At 47.7% G+C, this 24706-nt stretch overlaps 2 protein-coding genes across 2 annotated transcripts in view; both read right to left on the reverse strand.

Annotated features, from left to right (window-relative positions):
• Positions 1-584: 584 nt before the first annotated feature.
• FAM110B (family with sequence similarity 110 member B) lies at positions 585-5862 on the reverse strand. Its single transcript, XM_055432004.2, has one exon. It carries the CDS (start codon positions 5859-5861, stop codon positions 4728-4730), a length of 1134 nt encoding a protein of 377 aa, XP_055287979.1. The 5' UTR covers position 5862; the 3' UTR covers positions 585-4727.
• A 174-nt stretch (positions 5863-6036) lies between these two features.
• Positions 6037-24706, reverse strand: part of LOC129560012 (uncharacterized) — a 141956-nt gene continuing 123286 nt past the window's right edge. The window contains exon 5 of the mRNA XM_055431973.2: positions 6037-6170. Coding sequence (XP_055287948.2) covers positions 6087-6170 — 84 coding nt within the window. The 3' untranslated portion in view covers positions 6037-6086. The remainder of the gene's footprint in view (positions 6171-24706) is intronic.

The following is a 24706-nucleotide window of genomic DNA, read 5'->3' on the forward strand; positions in this document are numbered from 1 at the left end:
CTTCTGTCACTTATTTCCTCTGGGATCTTGCTTAAGGAGCTTAATCTCCATGGATCTGAGGTTTATCACCTCTAAAATGGGACAGTAACTACCACCTTGGGTTCATTGTAACATTCATAACATTTATGTAAGCAGTATATGACTTAAATGTGACAGCTTAAAAGTATCAAGCCAACACTTAATGAGATCTACTATATACCCTGGGCTTCTATGCCCAATTCTGGGGCCATAGTTCACATCATAGTCATCAGAGATTTGTGAATTTATTAGGAGGTTCCACCTCTATCCTCAGGCAGAAAATAAAATATTCTGGGGAAAGTATACTGTCTCAAAATTCACAGAGAGGCACCCATGTAGTCCAGCAAAGGCTGGGGCTATGGTGGTCATGACAAAAATAATATCTAACAGGAAAAGGCAATTCTGAAACTAAAAAAAAAAAAATCTCACTGGTTGATAGCTGAGTCTACAAGGCCAAGGAGGGAAAGGAAAGCATTCCTCACAGAATGAAGAGTCCGAAGAACTCAGCAGTAGTGGTGATATTTATTAAAGTAAGTCCACAGGGACGTCCCCAGCGGTCAGATGGTTAGGACTTCATCTTCCAGGGCAGGGGTGCAGGTTTGATCCCTGGTCAGGGAACTAAGATCCCACATCCATCTAAGCCAAGAAACCGAAACATGAAGCAATACTGTAATACATTCAATAAAGACTTTAAAAATAGTCCACATTTTAAAAAACTTAAAAAGCCCAGAAATTCTTTAATCTTCCTTCTTTTAGAACAGTGGAGCCTCCTTCTCTCCATGAGTGTGGGCTGTGTTTGGTGACACTCTCCTGATGAACTGGGCATGGTGGAGGTATGTGACTTGGCTTCTTCCCTGCCCAGGTCACTCCCTCGGGGAGAGAGGGGAGCCAGCTGCCATGCTGCAAGGACTCCTGCTGATATCATGTGAGCTCTCTTAGAAGCAGTCATCCAGCCTCGGTTCAAGCCTTCAGATGATGCAGCCCTGGCTGACACCTCTCTGCAGCCTGATTAGACAGCTTGGGCCAAAACCATCTGGCTAAGCCTCGCCAGGATCCCTGATCCACAGAAACTAAGATAACAAATGCTTATTGTCTTAAGCTGCTGAATAGTGGGGAAATTTGTTAACACACTGAGTGTGTTAGTTGCTCAGTCTTGTCTGACTGTGACCCCCATGGACTGTAACCCACCAGGGTCCTCTGTCCATGGTATTTCCCAGGCAAGAATACTGGAATGGGTAGCCATTCCCTTTTTCAGGGGATCTTTCCAACCCAGGGACTGAACCCGGGTCACCTGCATTGCAGGCAGATTCTCTACTGTCTGAGCCACCATTACCACCAACAGATATAGATGGATCACTGATGCAGTGGTTAAAGTCTCCAGTGAAAACTTCAGTTTGGTTGGAGCACAGAGGCCTAGGCTTGGTGGCTAAAAGGGACACAGAATGTGAGGCCTGACAGCGAGATGCCTGACAATCTTGTTAAGAAGTTAGGATTAATCCTATTAGAAACTTTAAGGGGAAGGATGTTTTTACTTAGAAGAGTGAGTGATATGAACAGAGTTGATTATAATATCCTGGGCAAGAAATGGGATGGGTAGAGGCTGACTGGGTAGAAAGCTGTAGGAATAACAGTGCAGTCAAGAGAAGAGAGCCTGAACAGAGTCAGTGATAGAGGAGGTGGGGATGGGAGGACTGTCTTAAAATATGCTGCTTTGCAGAAAGAAACAACTAGTCTCTAGGGCCAGCTAGTGCAATCCTGCGTCACTTTGCACTGTGTGGGGGAATAAAAGTGGGCTGAACTATATTACAGCCCTATATTCTCACCAACAGTATCATCACACACACACACACTATCAATATACTTATACCCATGAGCTAAAAAAAGTGAGCATTTTGCCAAAAGGACTTCACAATTAGGAAATGGTTTACTCTTGGATTTAATGTGAAGCATTTGAAATCATCCTTTATAGAAGTTCTAATTTCAAGGACAAAAAGAAAATAAGGAATTTCCAAGTTCCACAAGAACCCAAAGCCTCACATTTGTTCATGGTGTAAAGGCCACAGACAATTAGACTGAACAATAGTGGGGTGATTTATACGTTTGTTGGAACACAGGTTAAGGTGGTTTTGAAGCACTGGAAGACTGAAACAAAATCTATAACTAAAACAGCCTAGGCAGTGATATTAAATTTGCCAAGCCCTCATCTCCCAACAACACCGGTTATTTTAGGAAAGTAATATCTATCTTTGGTATTTCAATAGCCCCAGAAAAAGATGGATATATAAATGCTAAAGCCATGAATATTTAAAATGGCTTCATTTCTATCTAAATGATGAAGGAAGAAAATTTGTGTGTATATAAAAATATTAAGCTTTCATCCTATTATCTTTAATCCATTGTACCATCACCACTCATAGCAGTATTTCAGACTCTTCTGGCAAGTAGAGTTCTAGTTGAACTAAAATTAAGAAGAGAACCAGAAAAGTTCAAAACCAGTACAGAGTCAAAGAACCAAGTCTGATTTTTGAAGGAAAATGTTGGTGAGTGTAAGAGTTGGAAATCATATTGTTTCTGAAACTTTTAAAATAATCCTTTCTTTTACTTTTACATGTTATATGGAACTTTTAAAAAATGTTAATCTTCAAATAACTTTATTCATTAAATAGCTGTTGAATACTCAATGTCCTATTAACAACAGGAGATAAGACAGGTCCACTGGGAAGAATGATACTTCACTAGAATGAAAATTCAAGTGAAAATCTAAGTTCCTTGAGGCAGACACTGTGTTGTTGACCACAGCAGTCTTGGGTCAACGGTGAGGCCTGAAAAGGGAATCACTCATCATACACCCTTTTGATAGAGGATTGAATCAATAAATGAGTGGACTACCATATAAACACATGTAACATTAATGACCCTGGGTTTGTTCAAACAAGAACAGGCTATAAATTTCAAAGGTATATCTCCACTGTCAGAAGTTGTAACAAACAATTACAACTAAAGAGTTTGGTGGAAGATGTGAAAAATCCTGATTTTAAGAAAAGATAAAAAACTGAAAGTTGTGAGCTAAGCAGCAGCAGCAGCATATTTTAGGAACCTCGATGAAACTATTTTAGCACAAAAGCACACTGATCTAAGTACAGTGAAGAATACAGCTGTTCAGAGTAATTGTGCTGTGGGGAAAATGACTTAATGAAATGCTGTTTCTTCAAGACCGTCAAAAGTCTCCTTCTGGCTCGCAGTCCAAAGCGAAACCTCTGTGGAGGGAGTGAGGGCAAAGACAAAGAGAAACCACCCCCATGAGAGCCTGCACCAGAGCTGTTTATTACAGTAACGTTTCTTTTTTCTTCTTCTTAAAAGACTTCATAAACAACTGAAGTATGTACAAAGTTTTACAGCATTTACAGCATAAAAAGTGTCCTATAAGCTGATGAAGGCTAAGGCAGTGCTGCTGGGAGCTCCAGGGCATGTCTACAAGAGCGAGGAAGCTGAGCATCCCAGGTGGACCCCTTGGCTGCTGCAGGATGACTGTCAGCTGAGGGACAGCCAACCAGACCACCTGTAGGACAGGTTATGGGGGAAGAAGCTGATATGCAGCCCGACGGATCTTCGCGTTGAAAAGCTACACAGAGTCATGTTTCAAGTTCCCTGCAGCCTCACAGGTTAACACATGTGTGAGGACATAGTCATGCTGCCCAGATCTGGTTCAGCTACCAAAGGGACTGACTTCTGAAGAGAAGGCTCTAAACTGATACGGCTGGCATTTCCATTTGTGTTCAGTGGTCTTCAGGTAGTTCCCACCACCCAAGCCCCACTCCCCTCTCCCAGATAAAACAATTACAACAAAGGGAGGGAGAAGAATCCACTTGGAGTTCTCAACCAAAAAACCAACTTAAAAAAAAAAATTCAGTATCAGCTCTAGGGTGGCCAGTTCTGTCAAATGATTGATAGTCAAAATTTCTAAATCAACCCAAATCAGATCAATAGCAACAAGCCCCTCTAACACCCAACCTCCTGATTTCATCAACTTCGTTGTATCTGATTGTCTTTCCTTGGGGTCAGTATTACACAGAACCACCAACGGTTATACACCAATTCAGACAGAGAACGAATGTGTCCCCAACCATTACTTGTGTAAATGGCAAGAGGACTGTCAATAGTAAATGACTGACATCGGATTCCCCACTTTCTTTCTCAGAAAGCCCAGCCCGGTTCTCTCTGGGATCCCTCACTATCTGTTTGATAGCAGAGCCCATTTATTTTCCCGTTTGGGTCTCACAAGTAGGCAAATAGGCTTTTATTTTTAATTTAGAAAGATGCTACTCCCAACTTAAAAGCCAGTTGATAAAACCTTTAATTAAGACACCATAGCGCGGGATATAAAAACACTAGAACCACATAAATATTGAAGAAGTTGTATACCGTTTTCCGTGTAAACAGTTTTGCCAAAGATCGAAGCCCTAAATTAGGATGTGGCCTGACACTTAGGGGCGGGTGACGCGCGACCGGCCAGGCTCTGCAGCGATGGTAGCCGAGGACGCCAGGTCAGTCCCCGTGTTGGCGGGCATGCAACTGGAAAGACATTGCACAACAAGCAACACAAAGAGAGTGGAGAAGCTCACAACACTTCAAGGAGACCTCACAACCTTCACAAGTGCCGAGGCGCGGACAGAGACCCCCCTGCCTCCCTCCGGGCGCGCTGCTGACTCTTACACGTGGGACACCTTCTGCGACTCCCTGGCCTGTTTGATGCTGTACAACCACTTGATGATGCGCGCGTTCCTCTCGATGGCGGAGATGCCGTAGGGCACCCGGTCATTGGCACTGTCATCGTTCCTAAGGTCACTGTTACTGTCCTGAGACTGTTCGCAGTCCGAGCTGATCATGCTGGCGCTGCGGAAGTTGAGCGAGATGATGTCCGAGTTGGCCCGCGCGAAGTTCTCCATGCCCAGGTTCTCCAGCTCCTCTGGATCCAGTCCGCAGTAGTTGAAGAAGCGCTCCACGTCGGCGTCCACGCGGAAATACCTGTCGCTCAGGTCCGACTTGGAGCGCTGCAGCGAGGGTCTCCGGCCCGCCCCGCCGGCCGGCTCAGCCGCCTCGTTCTCGGGGGACTTCACCGCGGCCGGGGCGGCCACCCTGGGCTTGGGGGGCAGCGGCGGGGCGGAGCTGCTGCAGGGGAGGATGGCCTTCAGGGGCCTGGCCCCGGGCCCCTGGCGGATGTCCGAGGAGCTGTGCGACACGTGCAGAAAGGCGTCAGCGGCGGCGGCAGAGGCAGGCTCGGGCGGCCGGCGGCCCACGTGCGAGCCGCCCTCCTGGGGGCTGCCCCGGCCCGGCGCGGGGCGCGCGCGCAGCGACTCGGCGAACGAGTGCCGGTGCAGCTCGGCCGCGTCGGCCCGGGGCGCCGGCCAGTTCCGCGCGCTGTGCTTGTGGCCCGAGCCCGCGCTCGAGCCTTCGGAGCTGTTGAGGATGTTCTTGAGGATCTCCAGCTTCAGCGTCTCGCGAGGCGCGCCCCCCTCGCTCTTGGCGCCGCCGCCGCCGCCGAAGCCCTTGAGCGTGGGGCTGCCGAGCGCGCGCTTGGCGGCGGGGCACACGGGGGGCTTGGCCAGCACCGCCGGCTTCACGGGCTCCTGCTTGGCGTTGATGACCTCCTGGCTCTTGACGTACTTGGCCTTGTCGGCCTCCAGCCGCTCCACGGCGCTGAGTCTCTTGGGGTTGGGCTCCGCCTGGCGGCGAAAGTAGTCGGGCCCCTTGTTGAGGATGCGCAGGGGCACGGCCGACGTGAAGGTGCCGGCGGGGCTGACCGGCTTCACCATGCTACCTGTCTGTAGGCTCTCCGTGGGCATGGCGGGCACTCTCTCTCCGGCGGCCGTGGTGGATGCTCGTGTGCGCGCCTCCGGATGCGCCGGGCAGACACATGTGCGGGCGGCACAAAGCGCAGCGGATGGTCCGGAACCGAGGGTCAGCGGCGGCGGCAGCGCCTCATCTCCCGCTCGGTCACCGCCCCGGGACTCTAATCCCCTCGCCCCCTCGCCGGCCGGTGCGGAGAGGCCACCAGCCCCCAAGTTCCTTCAATCGGGCCTCGCCGCCTCCTTTCTCCTCCCCGAAGGATGTGGGAGTCTCCTCCAGGTCTTTGTGTTCAACTGCAGGCAGAGCTGAAACACACAACAACCAACCGCGGGTTAGGATGGGCGAGTGACATCACGGCTGTAGCAACAGCGAAGCCGCGCGCCCCCGCCCCGCCGCCCCCGGGCGCCCCCGCCAGCCCGGAGGGAGGGGATCCCGGCGGCCGCACGGGGCCCAGCCGCCCGCGCCCGGCGCTCGGAGGCCGGCGCGGCTCCGGAAAAAGAGCGGCGGAGGGTTCCCACGCGCCAACTCCTCCTGGCGCCTCCCCATCCGAGAGACCCGCCTCCCGATCACGCCCGGCCCGGCACCACTTAAACCCAAATCCAGGAAACATTAGATGACAGTAGAAATGCGGGTCCGCAAAGCCCGGTTCCCAGTTCATGACGTGCCACTGGATTCCTGTGGCTCTCTTATTTGCTTCGGCTACAGTCTCGGTGACTTCTAAGATGCCCTGTTTTGCAATGAAGCAAAACTTCTGACTTCTATCACTCTAACTTTTAACAAGCACCTAACGCTTCAAAAACTTAAAATATGGCAAGAAACGACAGTAACCACAAAACGATTTTAAAAAAGTCAACATGTTTATCTTATTTTTGCTAACCAGTGTGTTTGAAAACACCATCTCCTGTAAACGGAATGTGTACTAAGTTCATCTCATTAAATACAAGTTTATTTTTAACTAAACAAGCACCAAACAGACAAGAAAACCCCTAGAAATACTTCTAGATCAACCATATAAAAAGATATTCTGATTATAAATGCTCCATAATTTTCACACAATGGGCAGAAATCAAATTTTTTGTATGTTATTTTTCCAAGTCCCCCAGAGAACTAAGAAGACAAGCTGAAGGTGTAAATCATACCTAAATAAATATGTTACTTTACAGAAAACTTGTATAACAGTTAAACATTCGTGGGTCTTATTTATGGCCTTCTGAACAACTTGACTCCCCCACCCCCCAACCAAGACCACTACAGTGAAACACTTATTAATACTCCCAAGATAAATCTTTCTACTTGAAGAGATGGGAGTAACAGACCACTTACCTGTCTCCTGAGAAACCTGCACATGAGTCAGGAAGCAACAGTTAGAACCAGACATGGGACAGTTGACTGGCTCAAAATTGGGAAAGAAATATGACAAGCCTATGAATTGTCACCCTGCTTATTTAACTTATATGCAGAGTGCATCATGTGAAATGCCCAGTTGGATGAATCACAAGCTGGAATCAAGTTTGCCAGGAGAAACATCAACAACCTCAGATATGCAAATGATACCACTCTAATGGCAGAAAGTGAAGAACTAAAGAGCCTCTTGATGAGGGACTGAGAAAGCTAGCTTGAAACTCAACATTAGAAAAAACTAAGATCATGGCATCCGGTTCCTTCACTTCATGGCAAACAAAAAGGGAAAGAGTGGAAGCAGTGACAGATTTTATTTTCTTGGGCTTCACAATCACTGCAGATGGTGACTGTAGCCATGAACTTAAAAGACACTTGTCCCTTGGAAGGAAAGCTATGACAAACCTGGACAGCACATTAAAAAGCAGAGACATCATTTTGCTGTCAAAGGTTCGTCTAGTCAAAGCTATGGTTTTTCTAGTAGTCAAGTAAGGACATGAGACTTGGACCATAAAGAAGGTTGAGAACAGAAGAATCGATGTTTTCAAAGTGTGGTGCTGGAGAAGACTCTTGAGAGTCACCTGGATTGCAAGGAGATCAAATTAGTCCATCCTAAAGACCAACCTAGATAGCATATTAAAAAGCAGAGAAATTACTTTGCCAACAAAGTCTAGTCAAGGCTATGGTTTTTCCCGTGGTCATGTATGGATGTGAGAGTTGGACTGTGAAGAAAGCTGATTGCCGAAGAATTGATGCTTTTGAACTGTGGTGCTGGAGAAGACTCTTGAGAGTCCCTTGGACTACAAGGAGATCCAACCAGTCCATTCTAAAGGAGATCAATCCTGGGTGTTCATTGGAAGGACTGATGCTAAAGCTGAAACTCCAATACTTTGACCACCTCATGCGACGAGTTGACTCACTGGAAAAAGACTCTGATGCTGGGAGGGGTTGGGGGCAGGAGGAGACAGGGACGACAGAGAATGAGATGGCTGGATGGCATCACTGACTCAATGGACATGAGTTTGAGTGAACTCTGGGAGTTGGTGATGGACAGGGAGGCCTGGCGTGCTGTGATTCATGGGGTCGCAAAGAGTTGGACACGACTGAGCAACTGAACTGAACTGAACTGAAAGGAAATCAATCCTGAATATTCATTGGAAGGAGTGATGATGAAGCTGAAGCTCTAGTACTCTGGGCATCTGAAGCAAAGAGCTGACTTATTGGAAAAGACCCTGATGCTGGGGAAGACTGAGGGCAGGAAAATGAGGCGACAGAGGGCCAGATGGTTGGATGGCATCCCCGATTCAATGGACTGAATTTGAGCAAACTCTGGGAGATAGTGGAGGACAGGGAAGCCTGGTGTACTGCAGTTACAGTACATGACTTAGCATGCTAACTACTACTTAACACATGATACAGTGTCACATTTATCTCTGCAGCCCTCTGAATACCAACGACCTCTCTGTCACTGCTGGCAGAGAATACTGATGAGCATGCGCATCAGCATTCCAAAAACTGGTTCAGACCCACTCAGCATCATTGGTTATGATTAGGAGTATTAAGAGAGTAAGTACTTAACTGACATACTGAAGCTGAAACTCCAATACTTTGGCCACTTGATTCGAAGAACTGACTCATTTGAAAAGACCCTGATGCTGGGGAAGATTGAAGGCGGGAGGAGAAGGAGATGACAGAGGATGAGATGGTTGAATGGCAACACCGACTCAATGGACATGTGTTTGAATGAACCCTGGGAGTTGGTGATGAACAGGGAGGCCTGGAGTGATGCAGTCCATGGGGTCGCAAAGAGTTGGACACGACTGAGCGATTGAACTGAACTGATTCAACTAACATCCAGTAACTAATTTACAAAATAAATAAACTGGTATTAGTATAAAAAAAATCGGACCTACCACACATCTGAGGTCAGGGGTGGCAGCCGAGAGGAGCTACCCCATGTCCTAGGAGCGGTGGCTGTGCGGGCGCAGGAGGGCCGAGAGAGCTACTACACGTTCAAGGTCATGAAGGGCGACCTCGTCCAAGGTAAGGAGCAGCAACTGCGCTTTGCTGAAGCAGCCGTGAAGAGATACCCCACGACCAAGGTAAGAGAAACCCAAATAAGATAGTAGGTGTTGTGAGAGGGCGTCAGAGGGCAGACACACTGAAACCATAATCACAGAAAGCTGGCCAATCTGACTGCATGGACCACAGCCCTGTCTAACTCAGTGAAACCAAGCCATGCCACGTGGGGCCACCCAAGACGGACGGGTCATGGTGGAGAGGTCTGACAGAATGTGGTCCACTGGAGAAGGGAATGGCAAACCATTTCAGTATTCTTGCCTTGAGAACCCCATGAACAGTATGAAAAGGTAAAATGATAGGATACTGAAAGAGGAACTCCCCAGGTCGGTAGGTGCCTAATATGCTATTGGAGATCAGTGGAGAAATAACTCCACAAAGAATGAAGGGATGGAGTCAAAGCAAAAACAATACCCAGTTGTGGATGTGACTGGTGATAGAAGCAAGGTCCAATGCTGTAAAGAGCAATATTGCATAGGAACCTGGAATGTTAGGTCCATGAATCAAGGCAAATCAGAAGTGGTCAAGCAGGAGATGGCAAGAGTGAAGGTCGACATTCTGGGAATCAGTGAACTGACATGTACTGGAATGGGTGAATTTAACTCAGATGACCATTATATCTACTCCTGTGGGCAGGAATCCCTTAGAAAAAATGGAGTAGCCATCATGGTCAACAAAAGAGTCTGAAATGCAGTACTTGGATGCAATCTCAAAAATGACAGAATGATCTCTGTTCGTTTCCAAGGCAAACCATTCAGTATCACGGTAATACAAGCCTACGCCCCAACCAGTAATGCTGAAGAAGCTGAAGTTGAATGGTTCTACGAAGACCTAAAAAACCTTTTAGAACTAACACCCAAAGAAGATGTTCTTTTCATTACAGGGGACTGGAAGTCAAGAAATACATGGAGTAACAGGCAAATTTGGCCTCGGAGTACAGAATGAAGCAGAGCAAAGGCTAATAGAGTTTTGCCAAGAGAACGCACTGGTCATAGCAAACACCCTCTTCCAACAACACAAGAGAAGACTCGACACGTGGACATCACCAGATAGTCAACACCAAAATCAGATTGATTACATTCTTTTCAGCCAAAGATGGAGAAGCTCTATAGAGTCAGCAAAAACAAGACCAGGAGCTGACTGGCTCAGATCATGAACTCCTTATTGCCAAATTCAGACTTAAATTGAAGAAAGTAGGGAAAACCACTAGACCATTCAGATATGACCTAAATCAGATCCCTTATGACTACACAGTGGAAGTGAGAAATAGATTTAAGGGACGAGATCTGATAGACAGTGCCTGATGAACTATGGACGGAGGTTCGTGACATTGTACAGGAGACAGGGATCAAGACCATCCCCATGGAAAAGAAATGCAAAAAAGTAAAATGGCTGTCTGAGGAGGCCTTACAAATAGCTGTGAAAAGAAGAGAAGTGAAAAGCAAAGGAGAAAAGGAAAAATATAAGCATCTGAATGCAGAGTTCCAAAGAATAGCAAGGAAAGATAAGAAAGTTTTCCTCAGCGATCAATGCAAGGAAATAGAGGAAAACAACAGAATGGGAAAGACTAGAGATCTCTTCAAGAAAATTAGAGATACTAAGGGAACATTTCATGGAAAGATGGGCTCGATAAAGGACAGAAATGGTATGGACCTAACAGAAGCAGAAGATATTAAGAAGAGGTGGCAAGAATACACAGAAGAACTGTACAAAAAAGATCTTCATGACCAAGATAATCACGATGGTGTGATCACTCACCTAGAGCCAGACATCCTGGAATGTGAAGTCAAGTGGGCCTTAGAAAGCATCACTAAGAACAAAGCTAGTGGAGGTGATGGAATTCCAGTTGAGCTGTTTCAAATCCTGAAAGATGATGTTGTGAAAGTGCTGCACTCAATATGCCAGCAAATTTGGAAAACTCAGCAGTGGCCACAGGACTGGAAAAGGTCAGTTTTCATTCCAATCCCAAAGAAAGGCAATGTCAAAGAATGCTCAAAACAATCACACAGTTGCACTCATCTCACATGCTAGTAAAGTCATGCTCAAAATTCTCCAAGCCAGGCTTCAGCAATACATGAACCGTGAAATTCCAGATGTTCAAGCTGGTTTTAGAAAAGGTAGAGACACCAGAGATCAAATTGCCAACATCCGCTGTATCATGAAAAAAGCAAGAGAGTTCCAGAAAAACATCTATTTCTGCTTTATTGACTATGCCAAAGCCTTTGACTGTGTGGATCACAATAAACTGTGGAAAATTCTGAAAGAGATGGAACTACCAGACCACCTGACCTGCCTCTTGAGAAACCTATATGCAGGTCAGGAAGCAACAGTTAGAACTGGACATGGAACAACAGACTGGTTCCAAATAGGAAAAGGAGTATGTCAAGGCTGCATATTGTCACCTTGCTTATTTAACTTACATGCAGAGTACATCATAAGAAATGCTGGGCTGGAAGAAGCACAAACTGGAATCAAGATTGCTGAGAGAAATATCAATAACCTCAGATATGCAGATCACACCACCCTTACAGCAGAAAGTGAAGAGGAACTCAAAAGCCTCTTGATGAAAGTGAAAGAGGAGAGTGAAAAGGTTGGCTTAAAGCTCAACATTCAGAAAACAAAGATCATGGCATCCAGTCCCATCACTTCATGGCAAATAGATGGGGAAACAGTAGAAACAGTGTCAGACTTTGTTTTTTTGGGTTCCAAAATCACTGCAGATGCTGATTGCAGCCATGAAATTAAAAGACACTTACTCCTTGGAAGGAAAGTTATGGCCAACCTAGATAGCATATTAAAAAGCAGAGACATTACTTTGCCAACAAAGGTCCGTCTAGTCAAGGCTATGGTTTTTCCAGTGGTCATGTATGGATGTGAGAATTGGACTGTGAAGAAAGCTGATCACCGAAGAATTGATGCTTTTGAACTGTGGTGTTGGAGAAGACTCTTGAGAGTCGCTTGGACTGCAAGGAGATCCAACCAGTCCATCCTAAAGGAGATCAGTCCTGGGTGTTCATTGGAAGGACTGATGCTAAAGCTGAAACCCCAATACTTTGGTCACCTGATGCTGACAGGGATTGGGGGCAGGAGGAGAAGGGGACGACAGAGGATGAGATGGGTGGATGGCATCACCGACTCGATGGACATGAGTTTGGGTAGACTCTGGGAGTTGGTGATGGACAGGGAGGCCTGGCATGCTGCGATTCATGGGGTCGCAAAGAGTTGGACATGACTGAGTGACTGAAGTGAAGTTGCTCAGTTGTGTCCGACTCTTTGCGACCCCGTGGACTGTAGCCCACCAGGCTCCTCCGTCCATGGGATTCTCCAGGCAATAATATTGGAGTAGGTTGCCATTCCCTTCTCCAAGGGATCTTCCTGACCCAGGGATTGAACCCAGGTCTCCTGCTTTGCAGACAGACGCTTTAACCTCTGAGCCACCAGGGAAGCCCAAACTGAACTGAACTATCAAATCATCTGCTCTCATGGTAAGAAAAGTAAGTGTCTATTAAAATAAGCTTCGGTGGGGGCTGATAGTTTTCCTTCGAAAACTCAGTCTCTAAGAAGACTCATCGTCATGTTTTGTTAGAGACCACTTCGGTAATCTGCAAATGGATTCACTCTAATGAAAATATTTTCCTATGCAAGATTTAAGCAGCCCCAAGGCAATTCCTCCTAATGATTTCCTTTAATTGTGTGGTGCTATTATGATACTTCAATTTAGTTTCTAAAAAACCATCTCCTCTCATGAAGATGAAGTAGGATTGTTTCTTTGAACATATTTTGAATGAAATGCCAGAGGAGTGAGGATTCCTCCTCAGAGTCTGTGGGTCCACTCATTCGCTGCCTGGGTGCGCCTCCCCCATGGAGCCAGTCCTCCTCAGACTGGGTGGGGAGCCAGAGTAGGAGCAGAGTCTGGGCTCAGAGGCAGCCCCACTGGACTGCCCCCAGGGAACCTGAGGGCCCCCAGGAGAGGTCTTGTTTCTTTTGAGCATGTGTAACATTTTCACTGCTTACCGCTGCAGCTTCCAAAACGTGTCCGTGGAAGGGACAGTGCTGGAAGGTTCAGGGACAGAGTGAAGGAGCTGACGGACATCTATGTCCATCAGCTTTGTGGCTAAGAACCACCGCACACCTCCAGCAAGTGGGTGGAGGTTTCCAGCACATACTGTTCTTATGGGAAGGTTTTTGGGTGATGGGGGCAGAGCCTGGGCCCCTTCCCCCGGGGCTTCGTCTCCTCATCTGTGACATGAGTGCTTGGGTGAGCTCCCCACTAGTCCTTCTCCCTCTAAAAGCACAAGGCTCTGAGCAGCCAAGAATGAGTGCGTGAGCAGTCACTTCAGTCATGTCCAACTCTGTGTGACCCCATGGACTGAAGCCCACCAGGCTCCTTTGTCCATGGACTCTCCAGGCAAGAATACTGGAGTGGGCTGCCATTTCCTCCTTCAGGGGATCTTTCTCACCCAGCTTTGAAACCCATGTCTCTTAAGTCTCCTGCATTGGCAGGTGGGTTCTTTACCATAGTGTCAACTGGGAAGCCCAAGAATGAGTGAGTTATTTCCAGTTTCAAAAAGGGCCTATGGGAATACTGGCCTGTGACCAGACTGTTCTATGATTCCAGCACATACTGTTCTTATGGGAAGGTTTTTCGGATGATGAGCTGCAGTTATCACATAGCGTCCACTGGCACTAGAGCTCACTCTGGCCTACACAGTAGTGTTCCTTTCTAAGCCCACCATATTTGGACTGGAACCCCCAAAATATCCACCCCAACTGACTTTCCAGAATGCCCACCTGTCCGTCCAGGGGGCTTTGGTACCATTCAAACTAAATGAGATTCATCCCTCTGCTCTCTCAGGACTGAGGTCCCAGGACTCCCAGGCTATGTTCTCGGAAGCATTCCCCAGAAAGCTTATCTTCCTTCCACCCTACCTTCCGTCTTCATGCAACAGAAACCCTGGGAATGGGTGAACAGAGGCAGACAGCCTAAGGATGGTTCCTCCTGGCACACGCAAGGGTGGGGTGGGGTGTGTGAGGGTAGCCGTTAGCAGACATAAAACCAGCCTGAGAGGTCCGCGTTAGATAAAGTTATTATTTGTAGCCAGTTTACACTCCATTTCCTTTATGTTTCTAGCCCCTCTTCTGTCTTCCCTGTCATTCCCAGTTTCCCTAATAATAGTCAACACACTGATGCTGTCTAGAGACGACTGTGGTCACAGGTGAAAAGTTTTAATTTAAACTCTTTGGGGATGGGGGAAAGCATCTTATAGGAAGCATCGAAAGCCACAGAAAAAGCTGTAGGAACTGGTTGGGTATAGGATAATGTGCTCAGTTATGTCAGTTGTGTCCAACTCTTTGTGACCCCATGGACTGTAGCTTGCCAGGCTCCTCTGTCCGTGGGGTTCTTCCGGCAAGAATACTGCAATAGGTTGTCATTTCCTTCTCCAGGGGATCTTCCCAACCCAGGGATCAAACTACGTCTCTTGTATTTCCTGCATTGGCAGGTGGATTCTTTATGACTAGCGCCACCTGGGAAGCCCCATATGGCACAAGTGATGTTTCCTACCTATTTTAGTTGACACACTGAACCTACTTCAAAAATAATGAAGGTGGCAAAGAGTGTGCCTTCTCTTAATTGTGTCATAATCCTTAATTCTGCTCTTTCACTTCTTGGTGCTTCAACAGTGCTGGCTGGCACAGAGTGGTATAGACCACCTGGTGTTTTGGAGTGCAGACTCACATTCAAGACACCCGGAAACCTGGGTGTCACACTGTGATATCACAGACGTGGACCTGTGTTCATGAGCTGTGACCAGTCACAAGACCCTCTGCTGATGGCAGGCTCATTTGAACCCTGATGTCAAGACAGGCCTGCAGGAGTGCCTGGGCACTGGTGGGAGCAGGCTCAGAGGGGGCTCTTTGCCTCTTCATCTTGTTTCAGGGGAGGAAAATTTGATCTCAGCCAAGTAGGGCTTCATCGACTAAAGTATTAATAATTATCCAGTCCCGCTTGATCCCTGGTGGAGGGCTAAGGGGACAGAATAGCAGCCTGAGGGAAACTCCCATTCACAGACCATTTTGCCTACATTCTACTCCAAATATTCATTGAGAATGTCACAAAAGCATAAAAAGAACTGGAGGAGAAAATGTCGCAGGACCAGAGCGTAGGGCTGTTCTCTGAGTCAGGGTAACGTGAACTCAACAGCAGCCCGGCCCGGGGGGCATCGTGGGCACAGCCCTCCCTGCCTGCTCCTTCCTGATGGAGAAGACTGGGGCTGGAGGGGCCACATTACCTGGGGAGGGCTGAATGGGTGCAGAGCCAGAGGGGACAGAGGACATGGGGGGAAGACGAAGTGACCCCTGCCGGCTTCAGCGACGCCTCTCAGACTGAGTGGTGCCTGTGCTTCTGGGGGTCTGCCCGGCACCCTGAGTCTGCCTCAGCAGGCTGAGGTCAACCTCAGATTCTGCCTTTCTCACCAGACCCCAGGTGGTGCCCGGGAAAGGGGAGAAGAGGAATGGGAAGGACTCTGAGTCCTGTACGGGTGAGCATCAGAGTAGGTCCTAGATACTGGCACAGAGGACGTGAGCCTGGCTTTCTGGTCTCTCACAGAATAAAAGTCTATGGTTTTGGAGGCGTGGAAACAGCCGTCCCAGCAAACTGAAACTTCTAAAACCAGAGTGGCCTGCACCCTTCTAACTTCACATCTGCCAGCTCCTCACCGGGTGGTTAGGTAAAGACCAGGATCTGAGCTGATGGATGGGATACTGGGGAGACCCAGTACACTGGTCTCAGAGCATTTACAACCTGGGGGGCAGCGAGGGATAGAAAATGAGCTGATGTCCACACAGTTTATGTGAAAAATGCATAAAGCCAAATTCCTGTAACCCAGGCCATAAAGCCAAATTCCTGTAACCCAGGCAACGTGCATCCTGTGACTCTGAGGTCAGGCAGGTCACGGTGACTGTGGCCTCTGTGGAGGGGTCTCCAGCTACAAGGCTGCCACGGGGAATGGCTTTCATTGTCGATGCAGCAAATCCAGATCTCTGAGTGATGGCTCTTTATTTTAAAATTCAATCATGGGCCACGTGCTCCTGGTAACTAAAGAGAACCAGACAGTTAACACCTAACTGATCTTTAAACTTTAGGTGAGAACAAAGTCCTGGAGATGCAGCAAGGATCCTGGGGTGGAACACAATCCCTGATTTATGAGTAGAAGCTCCTTCAGTACGTGAACACTGGTCATTTCTCATGTGTGTTATGGCAGAAGAAAGATGGAAACGGCTTTAAAGAGGGAGTCTGACTAATTCCACTCTGAGTCACCTCACATCTCGGTGTCTGGATCTCATCTATGAAAACGAAAATGTGTTGAATTCGGCGAGCTTGAAAATGCCTTCCGTTCAAACAGTCAGACAGTATATTAAAAAGCAGAGACATCACTTTACCAACAAAGGTCTGTATAGTCAAAGCCACAGTTTTCCCAGTAGTCATGTACGGATGTGAGAGCTGGATCTAGACAAGAGCACTGAAGAATTGACAGTTTCGAATTGTGGTGCTAGAGAAGACTCTCAAGAGTCCCTTGAACTGCAAGAGCAAACTAGTCAATCCTAAAGAAAATCAATCCTGAATATTCATTGGAAGGACGGATGCTGAAGCTCCAGTATTTTGGGCACCTGAAGTGAAGAGCCAACTCAATGAAAAAGACCCGGATGCTGGGAAAGATTGAAGGCAGGAGAAGAGAATGACAGAGGATGAGATGGTTGGATGGCACCACTGACTTAATGGACATGAGTTTGAGCAAGCTCTGGGAGATAGGGAAGGACCGGGAAGCCTCCGTGCTGCAGTCCATGGGGTTGCAAAGAGTTGGACACGACTTAGCGACTGAACAACAACGAATGTTCTTGGAGGCAAAGAGCAAAGCAGCAGTTTACCTTTGAGGTAAAAAGAGTCCTGGAAGAGTGACTCTTTGAGCTTCCTAAAGGTCAGATCACAAAATGTTTACAATCCAAGTAAACATGTCCCATGTTGCTTCCTGGTTTTCCAGTAACAGCATCTTAGCCTACTGACGTCCGTCGTTAAGATTCCAACTTGACTGGGGCCACCTTCATAACTGTAATCTTGGGCTTTTTCCATTTAAGAGCAGAGAAGCCTCATTGAAATAAGAATACAGTCTCCCATAACCGCGTTAACTTTTGAATTCTTTATAAATGCAAAAGAAAAGCACTCAAAATCTAATGGTGCTTACGGAACCGTGGGCTGGATTGAATCAGTCCATTAGTACCTAGTGACTGTGCAATTATGTGTAAGAGGTAAAGAAACAGGAAAGTCTTGACAATTTAGAAAAAAGATTCAAAACACACACTATGACTATTAATTGAATAATGTTGATCAGTGTGGCAGAACTGTCAGAGCGCTGCCCCACCTGCCACTTCTCGAGTCAGCAGAGGAGGAGAGGAGAACTGGACGGGGCGTTCGTCCTCAGGGCAGCTCTCCACCAAGTTCATGGTTCATCCGAGAAAACTGAAACACACCCAGTGGTCAGTGCAGAGTGCTGAGCTGCGGGGAGAGGGGTGCATGGTGACCGACCTACGGGAGTGAGAACAGGATAGACAGACTCTGCATTTCAGGCAGTGTAACCGGGGAGCCTTACAGGGTGATGGTGTATTAGCCACAGGGTCAGGTGTGTCGTTGGGAGGGAGGGGCTGTGGGGGGGGGCAGGACAGAGGGGAGCAGAGCAGCTGCAGGGAGGCTGGGGAGGGAGAGGCTCTAAGGGGTGACCCCTGGGGCACGACCTTTAGGTCTGGATGCTGTCTCTGCCCTGGAAGGGCTGAGCAGCCGTGGGCAGGTCACTTCTCCATCCAGGGTCTCAGGTTTCCCATCTCTAAAATGGGCACAGTGATACTACCTACCTACTCAGGGGATTGAGAACAAGTAAAGGCATAGAGGCTCTTCTCATCCACGTCACCCTCACGAGGCGGGTGTCTCTGGGGTTGAAGGGAAGACTGGATGATTTCAAGAGATGTTTTAAGATCTGCACTGGTCTGAGCGTGGCATTGGGTCTACAGCTAAACCACTCTGAATGTGTCCCATCGTGTCTGAACGTGGCATTAGTCTGGCTATGGAGGGTGAGGAGGGGCGGCGGAGGATGATTCTGGGCTTCCTGCTCCACTGCTGACAAGCGTCTGTGGGAAGCACACACTAGTCTAGTCTTTTCTCCTTCCCTTCTTTGCACCCCAGGCCTGAGCCCACGAGAACGGAACCAGCTGTGCTCATCCACACACCTGCCCTCCCTCTGCTGAGATGACCCTCACCAGCAGGATTTCAGGAAACTCGTCCTCTCCCTCATTCGTATCTCAGACAGCCAACGATACTGTGGTCATCACAAAATTATACTTAGAAGCAAAATGTATTCCTAAACCCAATGCTTAGTTCCATGGGTTAAAGGAAGCAATGACACTGCATTTGGAGGACCTGCCCATTTTAATATGAATATGCCATGTTTGTCACCCCCTTTTCCTTCCCCTTCCAATGCCATTCATTTTAGTAACTCCTTCTATGCCGTGACAATCACTTGTAAAGAGTGCAATAGGAGAATTATAAAACTGAAAAGATAAACAGAGGAGTAACAAAAGCATGTATCCGAAAAAGACTGAATTTGCACAAGATAAATCAAATGGAAACTAAGAAATGAGAGGCCCAGACATCTGGAAGCATTAAGTGCAAACCATCACCCTTTCGGCGGGACCTGTACTTTTTCAATTACTGAGTGACGTGCCTCCTTGCTTATCGCCTGCTGCAATTCCTCAGCTCCTGATGGCTGGATCTTCTCTCTTCTGACCTTAGCGTTGCCATCAGCAATCAGCTCCAAGCTGTAAATGAAATCATCTTCTACCAAAAACACTCTCACTCTGAATATTTTCAGAATCCATGGACTTGTCCTAATAACATTTCAGCTTTTGATTCCAGTATCCCAGTTTTTAGCTTACTCTTTCAGTTGGCTGGAGAGGGTCTTCACGTGCTACATAATAAAAGAATCCTTGCCCATGAGTTTTCATTACTTTGTTTTCACTTTCCACCTGTTGGGTTAACCATTTCTCTACCTTTCAGCAGGTCCTTTAAGCCTTGTTTCTTCTGACATCCATTTTGTGCAGCTGGAGGATAGCAACGCAGGTTGGAATACTGAAGAGATGCCAAGAGGCCAACTGCCTTCTCAGACCTTCATGGGTGTGGACCAAGGAGTAGAGCCCATCCTTATCCTTGGTCTCTCCTAGGGTGTGCTGGGCACACGGTTGGGCAGCACACACTTGCACTGGTATTTGGATCAATGTATGAAAATTAGCGGAGAAGGCAATGAAAATTAGATAGTCATGTACTGCGTTATGGCAACAGCCTCCAGGTGGCGCTGTGACCTGAGTGTGTCTGCAGGGAGGAGGGGAGAGGGTACAACTTGTTACCCAGGAGCTTTGGTGTGATGTCCGGGGTTCCCTGGTAGCTCAGCTGGTAAAAGAATCCGCCTGCAATGCAGGAGACCCCGGTTCGATTTCTGGGTTTTGAAGACCCCCTGGAGAAGGGATAGGTTACCCATTCCAGTATTCTTGGGCTTCCCTGGTGGCTCAGCTTGTAAATAATCCACCCACAATGGAATTTGGGAGACCTGGGTTTGATCCCTCCGTTGGGAGGCTACCCACTGCAGTATTTTGGCCTAGAGGATTCCATAGACTGTATAGTCCATGAGGTCGTAAAGAGTCAGACATGATTGAGCGACTTTCACTTTCACTTTGGTGTGATGTCAGGGGCAAAGAAGGAGTGGAAGACATCACCTAAGGAGCCGGTATCAGGCCGCCTTGGCTCTCTGCTTAGCACGGTGGTTTGGACCATGGCCTGTGCCCACTTCCATCTCAAACAGGCTGAGGCTGGACTCAGGACCCCTCACTCTTCCAGAAAGCCCGACACAGAGCTGATGGAGTCTGAGAGGGCTAGACACAGGGTCTGTGCTAGACCCTCCACCCCAGGACACAGTCCAGAGGAAGCTGCGTTTCCACCAGTACAAAGGGCTGTTTTCTGGGCCACACGAGCACTTGGGGAAAGGTGTTCTAGGGTTATCTTAAAAAAGAAAAAAGGTTTTTTTTGTTTTTTTATATGTGGACCATTCTTAAAGTCTTTATTAATTTGTTACAATATTGCTTCTGTTTTATATTTTGGTTTGTTGACTGCAAGGCATGTGGGATCTTAGCTCCCTAACTAGGGATCAAACCCACACCCCTTGCATTGGAAGGCGAAGTCTTAACCACTGGATCACCAGGGAAGTCCCAGTCTAGGGTTATCTTAAAAGGAACTGAGGACAGAGAGCCCTGCACTGAGGGGAGCCTGTGAGCACCCCCAGAGTTGGGAGACATGTGGCTGCCCCCCAGGGAACCCAAAAGCTCCCAAAGAGAACCAGCTCCAGGCTCCCCCACATGCGGGGACACCAGGTGACAGAGCCAAGGAGAGGACCCTGCCATCTTCACAGACCCGCATGGCCCTGCCCCCAGGTTAGAAAAGTGAAAGTGAAAGTTGCTCAGTTGTGTCCGACTCTTTGTGACCCCATGGACTGTAGCCTGCCAAGCTTCTCTGTCCATAGAATTGTCCAGGCAAGAATACTGGAGTGGGCAGCTGTTTCTCTCTCCAGGGGATATTTCCCACCCAGGGATGGAACCTGGGTCTCCCGCATTGCAGGCGGATTCTTTACTATCTGAGCCACCAGGGAATCCCAGGTTAGAAGTGACACCTAATAATGAGCTGGAAAGGGGGAAGAGGGAAAATCCACAGGTTTGTGAAGCCCCTGCCTCCACTGAGATTTCCAAGCCAACAGAAGACCTGAGCTGGGAAACAGAGGCGGCCCAAACAGGATGAGAGAGGCTGGAGGTTTTCGGTCTTTCACACCTGAAACTGATCTAAGGACTCTGAATTATTGAAGATGAACTGAAGGGGCTATGGGTGGTGTCTGAGATTTCATCCCAGAGGCGGAGGGGAGAATTCAGGGTGCATTCTTGGGGCCTCAGAAAAGAGGACACTCACTTCCCATTCATCCCTCATGAATCCAGGCCGGAGAGTAGAAAGGGTCCAGGTGGCAACTGTCGGCCTGTTGATGTCGAGCCCCTCAGTTCAGAGCCAGGTCCAGGGTTTAAGGTCAACCTCGTTTACTCCAGAGTCCGGCACTTAAGAGCTCTGTGATCCTGGGCACATTTACCGAGTTCAGTGTGCCTCAGTTTCCTCCTGATGACACGCTGACCGTAATGATGCCCACATGTCCCGGGGCTGCGGTGAGAATTCTGTGAGGGAGTGCAATGAAAGGGTCAGGTGGGGCAGCCCATCTGTTCAGGCAACACGAGCTGTTATTAAATTTCGCCCCTATGTCCACAACTTGGCACCGTCACCCCTCATCATTACATTTCAAGCTTCACGGTAACTGAATGATCTTCTGTCTTAAAACGATTCCATTGCTCTCAGGAGGTAGCGTGGGGGCTATTTCTGTCAAAGTGGGTTGACTAGGCAGTTTCTGTCTACAATGTCACTGGTGTGACCCCATTTTTATTTGTTTCAATGAAAATATGTGGTTTTAGATTTCAAAACAAATAGTTGTGTGAGTGAAACAGCCTAGAGTAAATAATAAAACCATTATTAAAAATGAAATCAAATCTAAAATTGGTAGGAGCAAAGCAGCTGGTTAAATCTCAGTCCAGAATGGAGCCTTGACTTTAATGTCATCCTCCAAGGTCACTTAGAAAACTTGTTTACAGGCTTCATTTGTGAGTCCACTCTAAAAAAGAAAATGTTATGAGTTTCTTTTAAAATGCCCTTCTCTTATTTAACACAATTAAAATGAAATCAACAATCAGAAGAAAAATTGTATTTCTGGTTCAACAGTTTTAACCAAAGGCAAAGAAAGTTTTGCTCTAACAGGGCCACCGACTTGCGTGGATGTGGGGGGCAAGGAGGTCCTGCCCTGCACCTGAGATGTCAAGAAGTCGGGGCTGCATGGAACCAGAACCAAAAATTGCTTGGAAATACAATGACTTCCTCAATAGAGAAAAAAAACAAACAAGTAATTAAAAAGCAGGGCAACTGAATTCCTAATGACAGCCCAATAGGCCTGCTGGCCTATCCACAGAAACATAAAACGATCCTATTTTCAGCCTCTTTGTCCTCTCCCAGAGGTGCTTCACGTGGTCTCTGTCCGGCCGTGAGAATATGTGAGGCACACCAAACTTTTTATGAGTGCAGAGTCCAGTGGGGCCCTGGTCCTTCCCACACCACACACCAGCACCCTCGGGTCCCAGGTTTCAGAAGACCAGTTAGTTAAGGCGAGGCTAGGCATTAGCTGAGGGGCTTCCCAGGTGGCTCAGTGGTACAGAATCCACCTGCCAATGCAGGAGACTTGGTTTGATCCCTGAGCGGGGAAGATCTCCTGGAAAAGGAAATGGCAACCCACTCCAGTATTCTTGCCCGGAGAATCTCATGGTCAGAGGAGCCTGGAAGGCAATGGACCTTGGCGTCAAAAAGAGCTGGACATGACTGAGGGACTGAGCATGTACTCAAGAGTTAACTGGCTCCCCAGTTAGGTAGACCAGGAGCACCATCTAGCAGCAGCAATGATATCTCAACAAACTCAAGTGTTGTGAACGTTAGTAGCAGCTTATGGAAACCCCGGGCTTCCCAGGAGGCACGGGGATAAAGGATCTGCCTGCAATGCAGGAGATGCAGAGACACAGGTTCGATCCCTGGGTCAGGAAGTTCCCTTGGAATAGGGCATGGCAACCCACTCCAGTATTCTTGCCTGGAGAATTTCATGGACAGAGGAGCCTGGTGGGCCACAGTCCATGGGTCGCAGAGTCGGACACAAGTGAGTGACTGAGCACACGCACACAAAGACTCCATTTCTGGGCTCATATTCATCCTCACCATCACCCGCTTATGAGGGGTCTGATCCCCCTATACCAGCAAGAGAGTAAGTCCTTGTAAACGGCACCCAGGCCAGAATCCAGGGCTGTGTGGCTCTGGGGACCCTGCATCCGGTCCTCCCACTGACATGGACTGTAGGCACGTGCACTCTGCATGTTGGGTTTTTCTTTGGCTGTAAATCTGCACATCCTCTATGACAATTGTAGCAGAGTGGCAATTCAGACAGAAACTTTCTTTGTGAAAATATTTTCAATTTCTAATGAACAGCCTTGGGGTAAAGGAAATAAATGTGTTAAATATGTGTAGAAGTACTGTGAAATAAATGAATTAAAACAGTGACACATATCAACTTGAAAGAAGAAAAAGTAAATCAGTGATTTGGGGGGAGTGGACCAAATTCACCAGGAATGTATTAGAAAAATCACTACCTAAATTATGTTTAAAAATTAACCTGTTTATAATGACCATTTCTTACTAAGCACGTGAAAGAGAAGTCGTTCAGTCGTGTCCGATTCTTTGCGACCCCATGGACTGTAGCCTACCATGCTCCTCCATCCATGGGATTTTCCAGGCAAGAGTACTGGAGTGGTTTGCCATTTCCTTCTCCAGGGCATCTTCCTGACCCAGGAATCGAACCTGCATCTCCCACATTGTAGGCAGACGCTTTACCGTCTGAGCCACCACGTATCATGTACTTAATGTAGGGACTTTCCTGGTGGCTCAGATGGTAAAGAATCTGCCTGCAATGGAGAAGACCTGGGTTCGATCCCTGGGTTGGGAAGACCCTCTGGAGGAGGGAATGGCTACCACTCCAGTAATCTTGCCTGGAAAAATTCCATGGACAGAGGAGCCTGGTGGGCTACAGCCCATGGGGTCGCAGAGAGTCAGACATGACTGAGCGACTAATACACACACATGTATTAATGTACAGAGAACTGTACGAATGTGTTTTCTAGGTTCTAAAATTCAATCCCACCAAGATCTCTAAAGCAAGTGTTATGATCCCCAGTTTACAGATGAGGAATAGGCTTCGCAGGTGACTTCTCAGTAAGGAAGAGACGCAGGAGATGCAGGTTCCATCCCTGGGTCAGGAAGATCCCCTGGAAGAGAGCATGGCAACCCTCTCCAGTATTCTTGCCTGGAGATTCCCATGGACAGAGGAGCCTGGTGGGCTACAGTCCATGGGGTTGCAAAGAGTTGGACATGACTTAGCATCTGAGCATGTGCATAGATGAGGAAACTGATGTCCAAAGACAGCAACGACGTTGTCTGAGAGACCAGGAGGCTGTGGGTCCCACACCTGATCTCTATGCCCATACCCTGGCCCATCTTCCCAGGTCACAGCATCACTCCAGCTCTCCAAAAAATAAAAAATAGAAATACATGTGATGTAATTCTAAATGGTTTACATTTAAATACTGTGAGTAT

This window comes from Moschus berezovskii, chromosome 16 (genome assembly GCF_049115385.1).
Source record: "Moschus berezovskii isolate FMDL1 chromosome 16, NW_MosBer_1.0, whole genome shotgun sequence".
Taxonomy (NCBI): domain Eukaryota; kingdom Metazoa; phylum Chordata; class Mammalia; order Artiodactyla; family Moschidae; genus Moschus; species Moschus berezovskii.

What these genes read in the sequence shown, in the direction of transcription:
- FAM110B (XM_055432004.2), bottom strand. Translation starts at nt 5,861, where the DNA reads ATGCCCACGGAGAGCCTACAGACAGGTAGCATGGTGAAGCCGGTCAGC.